This window comes from Hoplias malabaricus, chromosome 3 (assembly GCF_029633855.1).
Source record: "Hoplias malabaricus isolate fHopMal1 chromosome 3, fHopMal1.hap1, whole genome shotgun sequence".
Taxonomy (NCBI): domain Eukaryota; kingdom Metazoa; phylum Chordata; class Actinopteri; order Characiformes; family Erythrinidae; genus Hoplias; species Hoplias malabaricus.
In genome coordinates, this window is record NC_089802.1 from 66,272,381 (window position 1) to 66,289,629 (window position 17,249).

Sequence of the window (17,249 nt, forward strand, 5' to 3'; positions counted from 1 at the left end):
GACACAGAGAGAACACACCACACTCCTCACAGACAGTCACCCGGAGGAAACCCACGCAGACACAGAGAGAACACACCACACTCCTCACAGACAGTCACCCGGAGGAAACCCACACAGACACAGGGAGAACACACCAAACTCCTCACAGACAGTCACCCGGAGGAAACCCACGCAGACACAGGGAGAACACACCACACTCCTCACAGACACTCACCCGGAGTGGGACTTGAACACACAACCTGCTGCGCCACGTGCATCACATCTCAGAGTTTTATAGGAAACTCATAAAGGATACGTGGAACTGAATAACCTTGTATGATCCTCTGTGTGTGTGTGTGTGTGTGTGTGTTTGTGAGACAAAGAGAGAGAGAGAGAGAGAGAGAGAGAGAGTCTGAAGTCTACAGCAGTTACAGCAAGGTGAAAATTACATGCCATTTTACAGTATGAGCGACCGAAAGAGAATTATCTATTCTGCATTCACAAGGGAATGTGTCTGGTTATTCTTACACTCCACATTAGCATCACATCCTGGGCTCTTTTTCCTGTTTTCTTGCTGAAGCTTTAAGGCTATTTCTGAATTACCATTACAGTAAAGATCTTTGAGACTATTCGCAATACTTTTTGCACAGGTATATAAGATCTTTAAAAGCTTCAAACCTATGTACTGAAAACAACAGAGCATCTGTCACGAACACCAAAAGAAGCATGTTTTATATACATGCGTATAGAAGAGGTATGGTTACATACTTTGTAGATGGTCTAAATTAAAATCCACAAAGATAAACATCGTCTACATGGAACTGTCACTCTCATTTGTTTATTTAATAAATGGCAATGGTCAAGAGTCACGCTGCACCTTGAACCCTTCGAGTGTCAAGGACAGCTCGACTAGACCTGCCATCCGCCAAGACACATGGAAGAGCAGCGTCAAGACTCTTCTCAGTCCTGGTGCCCAAATGGTGGCGTGAACTTCCACTGGCTGTGCGAACAGCGGACTCTCTCGCGGTCTTCAAACACAGACCTAACACCCATCTCTTTATGACCCACTTAAGTGAGCACTAATCTAAGTGCGCACCGTAACAGACTGTATTGCACTTATACCGCACTTAATTTCTTTCTATGTAGGAGCACTGACCAGATGCTGTGCATTGCACTTACTGTGTTTTGTTCTTTCCAGGTATCAGCACTGGCCCTTGTTCTGGCAGTGTCTGAGCTCAAGGAGAGATTGGACTCAAATCTATTTGTACTATAGCGAGGATAAATATTCTGTTTGAACACTAAGCACTTTTGTGAGTTGCTGTAGATAAGATCGCCTGCTAAATGCTGGAAATGTAAATATTTATTTGCCGAATTGAATAAACTGGGAGGGTGTAATGTAAAATTATTATTTATAATTATTATTATTATTTCAATTAGACATACAAATAGTAATTATGCATTAAAATTAACAGTTCTATATAGTTTTGCATTAGTTGTGCAATCTTGAAAATTAAGTAAACATGACACGTGACCCCGGGTGCCCAAAATTTGCATACAATTTTATAGTTTCAATATAGGTTTAATTACATTGAGCTGATAAGATTATTGAAGATTGCAAATATGACCAGCTTACTGCTCTTAAAAAAAGCAATCAGCCATTTTCTCCTTTCATTCTCCTTTACATTATGTAACAGCCATTATACCATCACCGAGTGTTCATGATGGCTGCCCACTCTGTGGGACATAACCCGATTCATTCAGGGACTACAAAGCAGTCTGTTTCTTCATCTCCTGAATGTAAATCTAGTTTGGTGGTAAATGACTGATTGCTCCCTTAATGTTAGAAGTAAATCAAGCTCTTTTTGGCAGTGTGTGTGTGTGTGTATTTCATACCTGATGCGTCCGCTGATGCTTGTGTGAACTCTGGGCAGTGAGATGGTCAGTTTCCCTCCCTCTTCTGGGTCGTGTGTGTATCTGGAGGGTTTGCCGGTCAGCAGGTCAGGCGCAGTGCGTATGGACACCTGTTGCTGCAGACCACCGGCGCTGTTCCCTCGGCTCATCAGAACAAAGGAATAATCCGTATCCGGCTGCAAATTAGTGATCAGCTTCCTCTTGAGATCACCTTGCACCTCCACACTCTGCTGGTTGTACAGGATCTGCCAGCAGAGGGGGCTCATATTAACATACACTGCACTCATAACAAACACACTGGCTTTTGGCAGCAGCCAAGTTGAGCTAAAAAAAATGCAGTTTAGTTTGGTAGAGTTTTTAAACTCCAGTGGCTGCCATTTCCACCCTTTCATCTACTTAAGCGTCACTGATGGTGTAAGTGTGTTTGAAATGTAGTGTATACAATACAGTCTAACAGAGCTGGAACTAGAAACTCATTTCAAACAGTAGGAATAGGATAGTAATATAATTAGCATTACTTTGGTTTTTGTATAAAACAAATGGAATAAGCTCATACTGCTCCAAACCATGCTCTGAATAAGCTCTCATGCTCACTCAGAAAAAGCAAACAAACTTCTTAAATCAGTAACAAAATAAATTGCTCCTGCTGTCAGAATGGCCACTAGGGGCTTGCAAAAAGAGGTACAATCTATTTATTGTCTATGTTCATACTTTCCCGACCTGCTTAGTAATAACTATTATGTGGTTTGATTCAAGTGTGAACGCAAAAACGAACAAAAGTCCAATAAATTAATCAAATAAAGACTGAATGTTCATTTCTAAAACGTCTATGTGGATTTAAAAAAAAAAAAAAAAAACTAAAAAGGTCTGAACAAAGTATACATATTGGTATTTAACAGGGGTTTCCTTCCTTTGCTTGTCTCTGTCGGTTACTTTGTCTTTTTATCTTCCCTTCTCTCTCTTCTCTGTGTGTTTGTGTATTTTTGTGTACATCTCACCTTGAAAGGCACTTGAGATTTGTACGTTTCGGGAACTTCCCACGTTAAGAGAACAGAGGACTTCATCACAGCTTTTACTCCAAAGTTTTTGGTGAACTCTGAGGAGAACAATGGGTAAAGAGGGTTCCGTCACACTTCAATGAATCGACATATTCACATTTTCCGAAATTATCACACACTGCTGTTGCACTCTAAATAAGTAAAATACATCACTATCAGCCAATCAACTCTTGGTTTTTGTGAATATGAAATTTAGTCTGAATATTGGTCCCGTCTCCAGAGAAATTACATCATAATATTGTTCAATACTGCATCATTTTAAAGGTTAAACCTTCATCCTGAAGAGATGTCTAACCCTATAAACATATTTCCCCCTTCTTTTTTAGGGTCTGGGTACATACCTACTCTTAGAACTTGTTTACTTCTCTGGAGGAATAAAGTTATGTGAGAGAAACAGTAGAAATCCTGTTTTGTTTTTTTAGACTTCTACAATTTTGATGTATTTCTTTGTTTGAAAATTTTGAACATTTGTAAACAAACAAACAATAAAAAAAGACTACATTGAATTTTAATCTGATTTTCATTGCAATACTGAACATTCAAGTTTTATACTACAGTGGGCAGATAAGGGGCACAGGACCATGGAAGAGGGTGGCTTTATCTTATATAGACACCTATTCTACATGATTCCTATATTCAATTTAGGCGGAAATATATTAAAAACCATGCGTGTTCTGCGTTTTATATGCAGGAGATAATTAACTTAAACAAACTGCCTGTATGTGTCTTATAAAAAAAATTATTTATTAAAATACACAGACTTTTATTATTATTATTATTATGATTATTATTAACAACTAAATAATCAGAGTCCATTGTCACAAAAAGGCTGATCAAAAGGAGCCACATACAAAGTACCTGTGAAACTAATAGGAGAGAGAGTGTGTGTGTGTGTGTGTGTGTGTGTGTGTGTGTGTGTGTGTGTGTGTGTGTGTGTGCATGCCTGTGTTTGTGTATGTGCCCAAGCTGTGATACAGTTGCCACCAGCATTCACCACAGCCATACATCTGTTGCTCTCCACAACCATCTGCTCTATGTGAATTACTTTGTGTGTGTGTGTGTGTGTGTGTATTTGTGAATACACACCAGACATTACTGTTTAAAGGGTTGGAATCACACATTATAAACAATCTGTTACATTATATACATTAAGAATTTATGACTTTAACACACTAATGTTGTGAATTTAGGGAAACAAATTGTTGTTAAATAAAAACGGCTATGTTTTTACATCTGCAATTCTAAATCTCAATATCTTTTCCAAAGTTCAAATGAACATTAATGTTATTTAATTTAAAAGATCATATCTGCACACAGTCTGCCCTGGTATTCATTTTATTATAAAGTCAATCTCTATGTAATTTTTTTAATAACTTCATTGTGGATATTACATATATTTCAAATGTATAGATAAATAAATAAATGCTGTAACCACCGTGATTTCCATAATTATTTACATCAACACTTATTACTTCATTATGATATAAATATTGATATATATCATAAAGCTGAATACTTCTGCAGAATAATCCAGAAAACTACTACTTAAATTTACTTATATATTCAAAGAAGTGTGTTTCCCAGGACATTATGTTTTTATCTGCACCCAATTTGTGTGTTTGTTTGTGTGTGTGTGTCTCACCAGGCATGGAAGTGGCCATGGTCCTGCTCTGGATGCTAGGGCTGAGAGGTCCTCCTCCTTTACTGGTGAAGGCTCTGACCCTGATGTCGTAAGTGGTGTCTGGCTGCAGGCCATTGATAGTCAGGTGAGTGTTTGCGGTGCTGTTGGTGTGGTTCTGCTGGCTGTTAATGTCCCGATAGACCACAGTGTAGCTCAGGATCTTGCCGTTCCTCTCTGGGAGGGGTGGTGGTTCCCATTTCAGCTCGGTGGAGGTTGTGGTTAACCCCACCACGTTGAGATTCTGTGGATAGCTGCTGGGCATGTCCTCAGGGGTACTGACCTCTTTGGTGTACTCCTCCCCGTTACCGGCCCGGTTCTTGGCGCTGAGTTTGAAGATGTAGGTGGCGCCCTTGTGCAGACCGGTGACCGTGAAGTGATCATCGCTGCGGCGGAACTCTCGGACAGTGAAGGACTCGTCCTCCTCACGCTTGTACCGCAGGCGGTAACCTAGCAACTCCCCCACCATCTCTTTAGGGGGCTGCCACTGGATCAAAGCAGTGTTTCCTATTGTGGTGCTGATGATCATTGTGGGCTTCCCTGGGACTGAGGAAGAATAAAAGCAAACATAAGAATCAAGATCCCTCTATTGACCAACTACACTTGACTTCTGAAGTGAAAATAAGTATCTATTATTAGTGAACATAATTCTGCACAGTTGAGTGCTCAAGTGATGTTTCTTAGCTTAATTTATCATAATTTAAAAAAAATAAAATAAAAATATACATGTGCCCTGTTCAGAAGATATGGCATATCTTAACGTTTATATTAATTCTTTTTTTTTTTTTTTATCTCAAATTCGACTGATGATAGAAATTGCTATACATAAGGTTATTTCCAATAAACAACAACAAAAGACTGACCAACTGATTAACAAGTTAATTAACCATTTGGCTGCTTTACCAACAAACAATGTAAAAAAACAAACTTAAACTAATTAGTTGGCTAACTAACTGTGAACTAGCAATCTAACTACAACCAAACTAACAAAGTTTCTGCTTTACCAAAGAACAAACAAACTAAATGTTGAACTAACAAATTAATAAGCTACCAAGCTAATAACTTAACTTTACAGCTGGCTAGCAGTCTAACTACAACCTACTGACTTAACTCGCTAACTAACAAACTATTAAACTTTCTCACTAACTAACCCTATGGACCCTATATATATAGCTATTTTGCTATTCCGTTTATTTGTCAGTGCCTCTTTCAGTTGCATTTAAACAGTAATTATGTGACATATTGAATATGGCTATGTTGTTTTATTTTCTAAAGAACCTTAGCTACTCAAATATATAATCACTTGAGGTTTTCATGCTGACCGATAAATCAATTTTTCTATAAATTTGTCATGTTTTGACCAAAAATTTTACCTAGCGCCTGCTTTTTTTTTCATATTTCTCAATGTACAGCCTTGAAATAATATTCCCACAGTGGATATCTTGACACAGATTGTTAGTGTGAGGTGTATTTTAGTTGAAAACATAAGCATTTTTTATGCTAATTTATTACATGTCATATTACAGTGACAAAATAAATTTTTAGCATCAGACGGACATATTTTTCTTGATATTCTAAGCTCTGGGATGTATGACTGATAAAGTTCTGATAGTCACAGCAGGCCCAGACTTTCAGGAATTTAGTTCAGGGCAAATATGGACAATATCCCAACAAATAAAAAACATTTTGGTACTTTGGCAGTTTTCTCAGATGCTGATAATGTTTACAGTTATTATTATTATTATAATCTTTTAAAAAAATGATGAAATAATACTTGTTTATTTAGAAAACACACAATAAATAATTATTTAAGCTTTTTAGTTTATATTTGTTGATCTAATGCAGTGTTATTTGATGTGAAACCTAAAAAAAACCTTGAAAAACTATAAATCAATAATAGGAATATGTTTTTGCTGATGACTCATATTTTTCTGCCCAGAGACAGCGTGGGTTGACGTTATGTGAGTCAAAACGAAACTGAAAGTAAACAGCGTCTTTCTTGTCCCTTTTTCAGCGGTTTTTTTTCTGATTTTAGCGCCTATCATTAGTCTTTCATGACAAGGACATAAGACCAAAATTTTGAAGGAGCGCCTTGATTTTTAGGTGGTTTTTCACACTGGATTACTCCCAGAGGCTTCACAGCACCGCGATGAGAGCGCTATTTTTAGAAACAGTAGGATCTGCGCTTTCTAACGGTATACAGAGCTCACAGAAGCATTCAGACATTCAAGACTTACAAAGCTTATTATATAAGGTGTGTTTTGAAGGAGCGCCTTGATTTTTAGGTGTTTTTTCACACTGGATTACTCCCAGAGGCTTCACAGCACCGTGATGAGAGTGCTATTTTTAGAAACGGTAGGATCTGCGCTTTCTAACGATATACGGAGCTCACAGAAGCATTCAGACATTCAAGACTTACAAAGCTGAATATATAAGGTGTGTTTTGAAGGAGCGCCTTGATTTTTAGGTGTTTTTTCACACTGGATTACTCCCAGAGGCTTCACAGCACCGCGATGAGAGCACTATTTTTAGAAACGGTAGGATCTGCGCTTTCTAAGCGCAGTATACAGAGTATACAGAGCTATACAGTATACAGAGCTCACAGAAGCATTCAGACATTCAAGACCTACAAAGCTGATTATATAAGGTGTGCTTCTACCCCGCAAAATGCGGGATTCGGGCGGGCTAACAAAGACAAACTAATTAAATGACTTTCTTTTGAACAAACTAACTGGCATTAAATTAACTAACTAGCTAACTCATTAAGCTGTGTGTGACAAAAACTAAATCTGATGATCATGTTAGTCTTGCCTGACACACAGAGAAAAAGAACTTACTAAGAACGTACTAAAATGATGGTGGCTAGCTTTGCATGCTATATACATTAGCAAATATGCTAATGCACTACAGCATGCATAGCAACACTACTGCATCTGACCTCTTCTTAAATCAGTCATTCTGCCCAGGCAGAAAAGCAAAAGTATTGAATTTCACTTTTCACTGTAGATTTTATGTAGAAAATATACAGAATGAACTAGCACACATCACCATGACCCTGAAAAGGATTAAGCTTAAAAGATGATGATGATAATATTAACTAGCATACATGAAACAGACTGGAGAACTGAATAAAATATTTAAATAAGTAATTTTGTATATATTTCCTTTTAACCCAAGCTTGTAGTTAAACACATTTTCAGTTTAACACACTACAGAACAACAACTATTTACAATACATCAGCTTACAGATATTTCGGTTGGCGTTCAGTGTGCTTGTATGATGAGGGAAGAAAGGAGGCCATTGAACCCTTGCCGTAAATGAAGCCAATTATGCTCACTTGGACTCCCAACCTTGGATGGCAAGAGGAATTGTGTGTGAAACTGGTGTTTTATCAACTGCAAATGATGTTCCCAAATTTACCTCATTGACTCTACTGCAAACCTAAATAACTGGAGAATGTCAAATTTTATTAACTATTATTAAGCAAAAAGGAAAACTGGTGTACTTCCTCTGTTAGTGATCAAAATAATCTCCTGCTGCACAGGTTTGGGGTCTTTTTACACATTGGTCCCGGTGACGTGTGGCTGCTCCAGTATCTATTTCTTTGAGTAGGGCTTTCCTCTAGAGGTCATTTAAAGAAAAACTAGGTAGTACTTTATCCCTAAAATAACAGCTTCAAAATCACTGTGATACTCCAGTGAGGTCCTGAGTTTCCAGGAGCAAAAAATCCCAATCTTACCTAGTGTTCCTTTAAGCAGTGCATGTGCAGTTGAAATGGGTAAACCTTAAATATAGGAAACCCATTAAGAGATGTTCGTTTTACAGCCATCCAGTCATTTTTTTAATGTGTTTCAATACGTGCTTTCTGTATCTCCATGCATCTGTAAAGCACTAGAGCTGAATTTCATTACATGAAAATACTATGTACACAAACATTATCATCTGCATTCAATATGGCTACCCAACCATTTATGTTTACTAACAACACATACAGCTCTTTCTACTTCAAGGAGCTTGGTGATGACATCTGTAGTGAAAATGCAATACAAATTCAATATAGTTGCTGACTGGACTGAATGAATGATTGATATGAGGACCAGATGCAGCTGTAGAGTAATGTATTGGTGCTGTAATGAATGTAGCAATACTTATAACCTACAGCAATGACTATTGGTGCAGTAATGTATAAGAAAATATCCATTTTATGGCAGTGTTTTTGCTATCAGAAGTCTTTTGTGTCACTGGGTGCGTGTTATTAGGAGTGTACAGAGTGCAGCGGGAGGTTATATGAAGGTTAGTGGATTTCTGCTGTTTGTACCATTTCTGTTATATCAGTGCTAACAGCTCCACTCTTAAAACACTGACACTTCTTAACACTGAACTTTAAATGAACTCTGTGTGGCACATCACTGTTTTTATTTAGAAACTAGCCAGGACACACCAGCACCGAGTACATAGAGTGCATAATTATTTCTATTTAAATACATGAGTGTATTATCTAAACATATTTCTATGTGTAATTTCAAAGAGGAGTGGGTACAGTGTATTGAATAACACCACAGTCCTCTAACTTGAAGTCTGGGGTTCAGTTCCCTGCCCGGGCAGGAGAACTTGGGCTTGATTGCCAATGTTAAATTTATTTGCTTCTCTAACATGATTAAAACTATAAGTCACTCTGCTTAACGGAATCTGCCCAAAGGCATGAATATATATGTTGACAAATTCATGTTGTACATGTAAAACTTTTAGAAACATTTCACAAAGCAACACTAAGTAAGATTTTATATATATATATATATATATATATATATATATATATATATATATATATATATTTTTTTTTTTCCTCCTGGGCCTCCCCCATAGTGTAATTAATTTTACAGCACTGTACTAAAATCAATCATAAGATGGGGGAGGTGATGGTCTCTTACCCTCTTCCAAAAGTTACATAGTGTAGTGTTGAGCCCAGAATAGCATCAACAGAGACTCTTTTACATGTAAATGAAGTTTCACAATGCTTTTGAAGCTGTAACTGTAAGGTAAATACATTACATAGTGTTACTTTAATAGATATATTTCTAGAAGTCCTTCGCTGCTTTCAGTGGTGCCAGATTGAATATTTATCTGCCAAGTTATTTGGATTGTGAAAGAACAGGTGTAAGTACAGGTGTAATACAGGCCTTTGGTTCAAAACTGGGGACACAGACTCAAACAAATTCTCTGACACATATACACACCTGCTCCAGCTGTGGTTACTACTTTAGCTTTACTCCGTGCTCCATCTCCTTTAGTAGTGTAGGCTGCTACAGTGATGGAGTAGGAGGTCTCTGCCTGCAGGCTGGTGATGAAGGCCTCCTGAAGAAGAGGAAGAGAGAGGACATTCAAATTTAGAATGTTAGAGTGTGTGTGGGTGAATGAGAGAGAGAGGGGAGGGGATTTACAGTGTTCACTGTTGATCAATCTCTACATTTCTCTAAATCTGTAGCCAGCAAGCGTCCACATGCCAGAATTCTGATGCCTCTGACAAGCTTGTTATGCTTGATAAAAAACAAAAGAATTCTTCATATGTTACCAAAAATAAAGTTCACATTTCCAATGCTAATGAATAATGTATCCAAGAACATAGCAGGATTTGTTTTGACAGGGTGACACCCTCCTTTATACAGTATGTGGTGCCCTTGACAGTTTTTAACTTTACAATTAGCATAAATTCTAAGTCTAAGTTGTTGTAATTAACTATTGTAGTTAACCTTCATCGGGGCAAACTTTAGCAATAAGGCCTCATATTGCATCTGTAAATGGCTGGCAAATAGAACTGCTTTGTGCTAGAGCCCTAATAAGGACACACAAAACACTTGTAGCCTGAGTATCACTACTTGTGGAGAACATAATTAAAGATGTGTAAGTGAATGAGTCGGTGGGGAAGTTAAATTATAGTTACATGAGATGCTAAGCATCTAAAAAGTTTTTACACAAAACTACAGATTACACGTACAGACGTGTCAACAATGGATGCACCTTAAAGTAACTAAACGGAGGGCATGGTCATGTAGTGTACAATAAACATTTACTTACGACCTACTGTGCAGCTCATGTTTACGTTACTCTGCATATAGAACCTTCAATTTTAAACTCTTAAACACTTCAAGTTTTAGACACAGACATTTAAACAAACTTTTTTTTTAGTCTTAGGAAAAAAAGAGGGATTAAAAACCCAGGAAACATTTGGGAACAGTGACAAATAACAGCCAGATGAGGAACGGAAGATCTGAAGACATCCGATGATGAGTTTATGAATACAGCACTGTTTGTGGGCTCTGTGGGGGGCAACATCAGATGCCTCAAAACAAACACAGAGATTATTTCAGTACAACACTGACAGCAAAATAACTCCCTTCCAGTTTCCCAAGGAGTCATTTCAATATTTTACAAAAAAACAAGAAGCATTAATATTAGCAGTTATTTTCACTTTTTATGACTTATTTAGACAAGACAAACACATTCAAGATAAACAGGGGAGTGGGGAATAGTCCTGTCCAAGCTCCTTCTGCAAATGTTTGTTTCCTTTATAGTCACGGTTGCTCGGGTGGACAATGGGAAGAAAAAACAAAAACTAATGAAATCTTTAGATCTCATTTTGGATGTGGTCAAATCAATTGGATCATAGCGTTACCTTTACACAGAGAGAATTGGAGGCGTTTACTAACAGCTAGCAAAAGCTGAGTGATAGCAACAAATCAGTGTTCTGATTGGTTAAAGAAACCTTGTGATCTGATTGGTCCAACCTTAACTTAAGCTTGACATGGATGAACATATTTAACAAAAAGTAAAACACTACACTGTTTTGCAAACGCAGCAGCTGACTTCACTGTTCAAAGCACATTTCTACTTCTAAGTCACTAGAGACACTAGGTTTTGGACCTAGACCCATAATTGGTGAATGTTTTACTGCACTTTCAAAATGCAAAATGTTATCAGAGTCTCACACTGCGAGGCAAAACAAAACAACCAGGATAGGCTCTGGATAGCCCCCTGATCTGGATAATTGGATATTACATAATTTATAAAACAGATAAATAACACATACTTCATGCATTTATGACTTAATATGCTTCTTATTTAACAATGGATGATGATTTTAAACAGAATAAACAGATAGCCAACTGTACTCCCATTTCTTCAGATTGTAGTTGTAACTTTCCCAGTAGCTTACCCAGTGATGGGTTAAAAGCAAGGAACCTTGAGTGAGCTACTAGTGAAGTAATTCATTAATAGACTCAAGTGCAGAAAAACCAGAAAAAAAAAAATAACTTAAAAAAGAAAATGAACTTCCCAAATTAAATAAGGAAAAGACAACTAAATAGGCAAAGATGCCAAACCAAAAGATTTGATAAAAAAGAAATGCAATAAGCTTAAAAATCTAAGATATATATATATATATATATACACACACACACTTTATTTTATTTATTTATTTTTTAATAAAAGAGATAAACAAAGAACAAAAGACTCAAGAAGATTTCACAGGAAAGAGACCCAGAAGAACACTCCAGTGACTTTACCAAAATTACCAGCCAGGCTTGTATGGCACTCTTGAAAAGAGAAACCTAAGACTGAGCACTGAGGTGCGTGTTGGCTTTCCTTAAGTAGGAGAGAAACAGGTGCTGCTGATTTCTCTTAACTAAGGTGTGTTGGCTCTATGTCTCCATCTGGTGGCTGGGGTTGGCCTAGTGGGCAACTGGGCCCCTGTCTGAACCCTTACAATAGTCCTGTTATGGTTGCCATTCATTCCATAAGAAATGGTAACGATGAGCTTTTTTGGAGCAATACACACACACACACACACCACAGGACACCACACACTCGCATATAGCTTCTCCAGCAGGCGGGCCATATGCAGTGTATGAGGTGGGAAATCACAGAACCAAAAGACATCAGCCAATAACATTCACTGATAGAAACACACCAGACCCAACCCCCAAACAGTTACAACCCCTCCCATATCAACATTCCAGTGTGGAAAATCCTCTCAAGCACAAAAGCGGTAGGAGGGAAAGGGGCTTGGTGTGTGAGGGAAAGTTTAAAATCGATGGTGTAAAATGGTGTAAAGACCATTCGAGAATAAAAAAAACAGTGTGAGATTATGATCAGGTCACTCATAGTGTCTCATTGGCAGAAATGTGGAATGTCAGAAAAGAATGAAACGCAAAAGACCAGATCTGCTGTTTTGGCATGACATGTAGAAAGAGACGGCAGCACGGTGGCGCAGCAGGTAGTGTCGCAGTCACACAGCTCCAGGGACCTGGAGGTTGTGGGTTCGATTCCCGCTCCGGGTGACTGTCTGTGAGGAGTTGGTGTGTTCTCCCCGTGTCCGCGTGGGTTTCCTCCGGGTGCTCCGGTTTCCTCCCAGAGTCCAAAAACACACGTTGGTAGGTGGATTGGCGACTCGAAAGTGTCCGTAGGTGTGAGTGTGTGAGCGAATGTGTGTATGTCTGTAGTGCCCTGTGAAGGACTGGCGCCCCCTCCAGGGTGTATTTCTGCCTTGTGCCCAATGATTCCAAGTAGGCTCTGGACCCACTGCGACCCTGAATTGGATAAGCGGTCACATGAATGAATGAATGTAGAAAGAGGCGATTCACGTTGCACCAATACCAGCCAGTACGAAAAAAAAAAGCTAGAATTGTGTATACGAAGATGCACAGAAAACCACTCAGAATGCAACTGGCACAATCCTGACAGTGAGGACAGGTTTGTGCACTAAAAGTATCAGACTGTTCGTCACCTTGTGCGCAGAGCATCCCAATTCCTCTCTCTGTGCTTGCGAGCTTCACATTTGCGCTTGCGACAGGGCTATTTACACATGTGAGATATTAAAACTTACAGATTTGTATTTTCTACCTGTTTTTTTTTTTTTTTTTTTGTGTCCTCAACTTTTGATATTGATGTGGTACCATACTCACACATTCACTGAACAGTTTTCACACAGACAATCCATGTACCAACATGTGTTTTTGGACAGCGGGAGGAAACCAGAGCACCTGAAGGAACCACGCAGACACAGGGAGAACACACCACACTCCTCACAGACAGTCACCTGGAGGAAACCCACGCAGACACAGGGAGAACACACCACACACCTCACAGACAGTCACCTGGAGGAAACCCACGCAGACACAGGGAGAACACACCACACACCTCACAGACAGTCACCTGGAGGAAACCCATGCAGACACAGGGAGAACACACCACACTCCTCACAGACAGTCACCCGGAGGAAACCCACGCAGACACAGGGAGAACACACCACACTCCTCACAGACAGTCACCTGGAGGAAACCCATGCAGACACAGGGAGAACACACCACACTCCTCACAGACAGTCACCCGGAGGAAACCCACACAGACACAGGGAGAACACACCACACTCCTTACAGACTGTTACCAGGAGGAAACCCACGCAGACACAGGGAGAACACACCACACTCCTCACAGACAGTCACCCAGAGGAAACCCACGCAGACACAGGGAGAACACACCACACTCCTCACAGACAGTGACCTGAGGTGATGTTACACCATGTGCCGCTCTTTATTTGATAAACTTTTACATTTGAATATTTAATATTTCTGTTAGATTCTTTATAATGTCATATAAATAAACCTGCTTTACCTTGGCTTAATTCTAAGTAAATCTTTATTTCATTTCAAGAATGGTACTTTAATTTGAACATGGTTTCGGGCTACCTGCTCATTTCCATTTTCATGGTCATTTTGTCCCAGAATTACCAAGTGCTATTAAACCACAAACATTTCTCCTTTAATATTTGTGTACTGTAAAATTGTATTTGAAATGTATGCCATGTCTTGGCTGTATTACAATTTACAATTGAACCAGAGCAAAAAATAAATAAATTAATTAATTAAATTAAATGACATTTTTAAATAAACTGATTCAAAAGCATAGTAATAAGCCTAGAGGAAGGGTTCCCATCACTAAAGAAGGACACAGAAATTGAAATGTAATGTAAAACCTAATAATCATAATAATTTCTGACTTTCCCAAGAATAAGTTCCCATTTCCTGAAGTAGGCCTGGCTTCCCCTTCTAATTAAAGTTGAGTTTTATAACCCGAGCGGTTGGTGGGCACTCTGAGGTCGAGGGGAGGAGATGAGAGGGAAATGTGAATTATCCTCAGCTTTTAAATTCTCTTTAAATGCCTCATTATTCTAATGGTAGGGGATCTCTCTTTGGTGTTTTGGTGCTGAGTGTTTTCTTCCCTCCTGTCTTTCGTCGGCATTGGTCTTATATTCCACCCCACCCCACACAGTCTCTCTAATCTAGCATGGTGGCTGAGGCTGGCATTAAGACACGGAGGATGGAGAGATAGAGATGTGGACAATTTTTAAAAAATGAGCACCACTCTGAGAGAGAGAGAGAGAGAGAGAGAGAGAGAGAGAGAGAGAGAGAGAGAGAGAGAGAGAGAGAGAGAGAACCTTATCTAGGTGGAGTGATATTACAGTCATGTCTCATTAACTTCCAGATCAGAGAGAGAGAGAGAAGCAGAGACACAGAGGCAGAGGGTGAGAGAGAGAGAAAGAACGAGAGAGGGATGAAAATGATGATGAAGAGGAAAAGCTGATAGAAAAAGGAAAAGAAGTAAAGTCAGCAAGAGAAAAACAGAAGAGAGAGAGCAGATTGCTTGACTTACGCAGTGAAGAAAAGACATAGAAGATGAGAATGATACAAATAAACATAACAGAGATGATGTCGTAGAGATAGAAAGACAAACTGAAAAGAGGGTAAGTGACAAAGAGAGGCAGACAGCTAGAAAAGAGAGAAAATGACAGAGACCGAGCTAGAAATGAAACAGGGCGTGAGACCAAGAGAATGAAAAAGAAATACAGCAACAGGAATTTAAAAATTTAGCAGCTTTCACCTTGCACACACAGCTGGAGAAATTAGTATTACAACCTGGGGACTCTCTCTTTCTCTCGCTCTCTCTCTCTCTCTCTCTCTCTCACACACACACACACATATACACACACTACCACACCACTAACAATAGCGACACTTCGGCACGGGACTTACTCAGACTCCAGAACTCTTACCCAGGTCAGTGACCGCAGCGACCCAACACACACTCAGCACACTGCAAACCACCCCAAGACCACAAATGACTTTCAAAGCAGAAAGCACACACTATGCTGCTGGGACAATGACTGAGGAAAGGAGTGAAAGGAGGAAGGAAAATAATAAGAAAAAAAGAAAGAAAGAAAGAAGGAAGAAAAAGAAAAAAATAATTCAGAAGAAATTAGGAAAGAAGTGACAGAGAAAGTAAGAAGTAAGTTTACATCGATGGAATAGAGGAAGGAAGAAATGCATGGCTGGAAGGAAGGAAGGCAATAAGAATGAGGGATATATGAAGGAAGAATGAAATTACAGAAGGCGGTCAGAAATAAAGGAAGGAGTTTGGGAAGGATGGATGAAATGAAGGCAAGACAAAAAAAGGAAGGATATAAGAATGAGGTACATATGAACGATGAACGGAGGCAGGCAGAAATGAAGGAATTTAAAAAAGGAAGGATGAAATGAAGGCAGGAAAAAAGAAGGAAGGATGATTAAAAGGAAATTAGAGAGAAAAAAATAAAGCAGGGCGGCACGGTGGTGCAGCAGGTAGTGTCGCAGTCACACAGCTCCAGGGACCTGGAGGTTGTGGGTTCGATTCCTGCTCCAGGTGACTGTCTGTGAGGAGTTTGGTGTGTTCTCCCCGTGTCCACGTGGGTTTCCTCCGGGTGCTCCGGTTTCCTCCCACAGTCCAAAAACACACGTTGGTAGGTGGATTGGCGACTCAAAAGTGTTCGTAGGTGTGAGTGTGTGAGTGAATGTGTGTGTGTCTGTGTTGCCCTGTGAAGGACTGGCGTCCCCTCCAGGGTGTGTTCCCGCCTTGCGCCCAATGATTCCAGGTAGGCTCTGGACCCACCGCGACCCTGATCTGGATAAGCGCTTACAGATAATGAATGAATGAATGAATGAATGAAATAAAGCAGAAAGGAAAGGAGGACAAAAATTAGGAAGGAAGGATGAAAGGAAGGTTACAAGGATGAGAAAAGTATGAAAGATGAACGAAGGAAAAGAGGGAAGAAGGGAAGTAGAAATGAAAGAACGTAGGAAGGATAGATTAAATGAATGCAAAAAAAGTAGGAAGTATGAAAGGAAATCAGAGAGGAAGAAAGAAAAAAAAGGAAATGAGTAAAAAAAAAAAATTAGGAAGGGAGGAAGGAAGGAACAGGGAAAGACAAATCGCATCTTTCTAAAACCCAAAATGACCCAGTACACATTTTAGTTACTCACAGTTAATCCATTTCCTCTTCATCCCACTGACACACACACACGAAGATCAGGGAATATAAACTTTGTTGAACAACAATTAAAAAGGTTTTGAAAATAATAGACAGTAACAGTGTAACAGAAGTGTCATGCAACACTGTTGTATATAGCTCTGTTACTTAATACCTACATTAGCCTCCAAGACAAGCAAACTTCAGACAACGTGTGTCTTAACTATGAAAAAAAATATCATATGCATTTCCTCTATGAATAAAATAAAAACCTGAATTGCCTGA

General features: G+C 39.1%; 1 protein-coding gene across 3 annotated transcripts in view; it reads right to left on the reverse strand.

Moving 5' to 3' along the window:
* Window positions 1-17,249, reverse strand: part of ptprfa (protein tyrosine phosphatase receptor type Fa) — a 490,757-nt gene that overhangs the window by 70,697 nt on the left and 402,811 nt on the right. For all 3 annotated transcript variants that reach the window (XM_066666356.1, XM_066666355.1, XM_066666354.1), the window contains 4 exons: window positions 9,865-9,982; window positions 4,591-5,172; window positions 2,889-2,986; window positions 1,873-2,135 (listed from right to left, as the gene is read on the reverse strand). In XM_066666356.1, coding sequence (XP_066522453.1) covers window positions 1,873-2,135; window positions 2,889-2,986; window positions 4,591-5,172; window positions 9,865-9,982 — 1,061 coding nt within the window. The remainder of the gene's footprint in view (window positions 1-1,872; window positions 2,136-2,888; window positions 2,987-4,590; window positions 5,173-9,864; window positions 9,983-17,249) is intronic.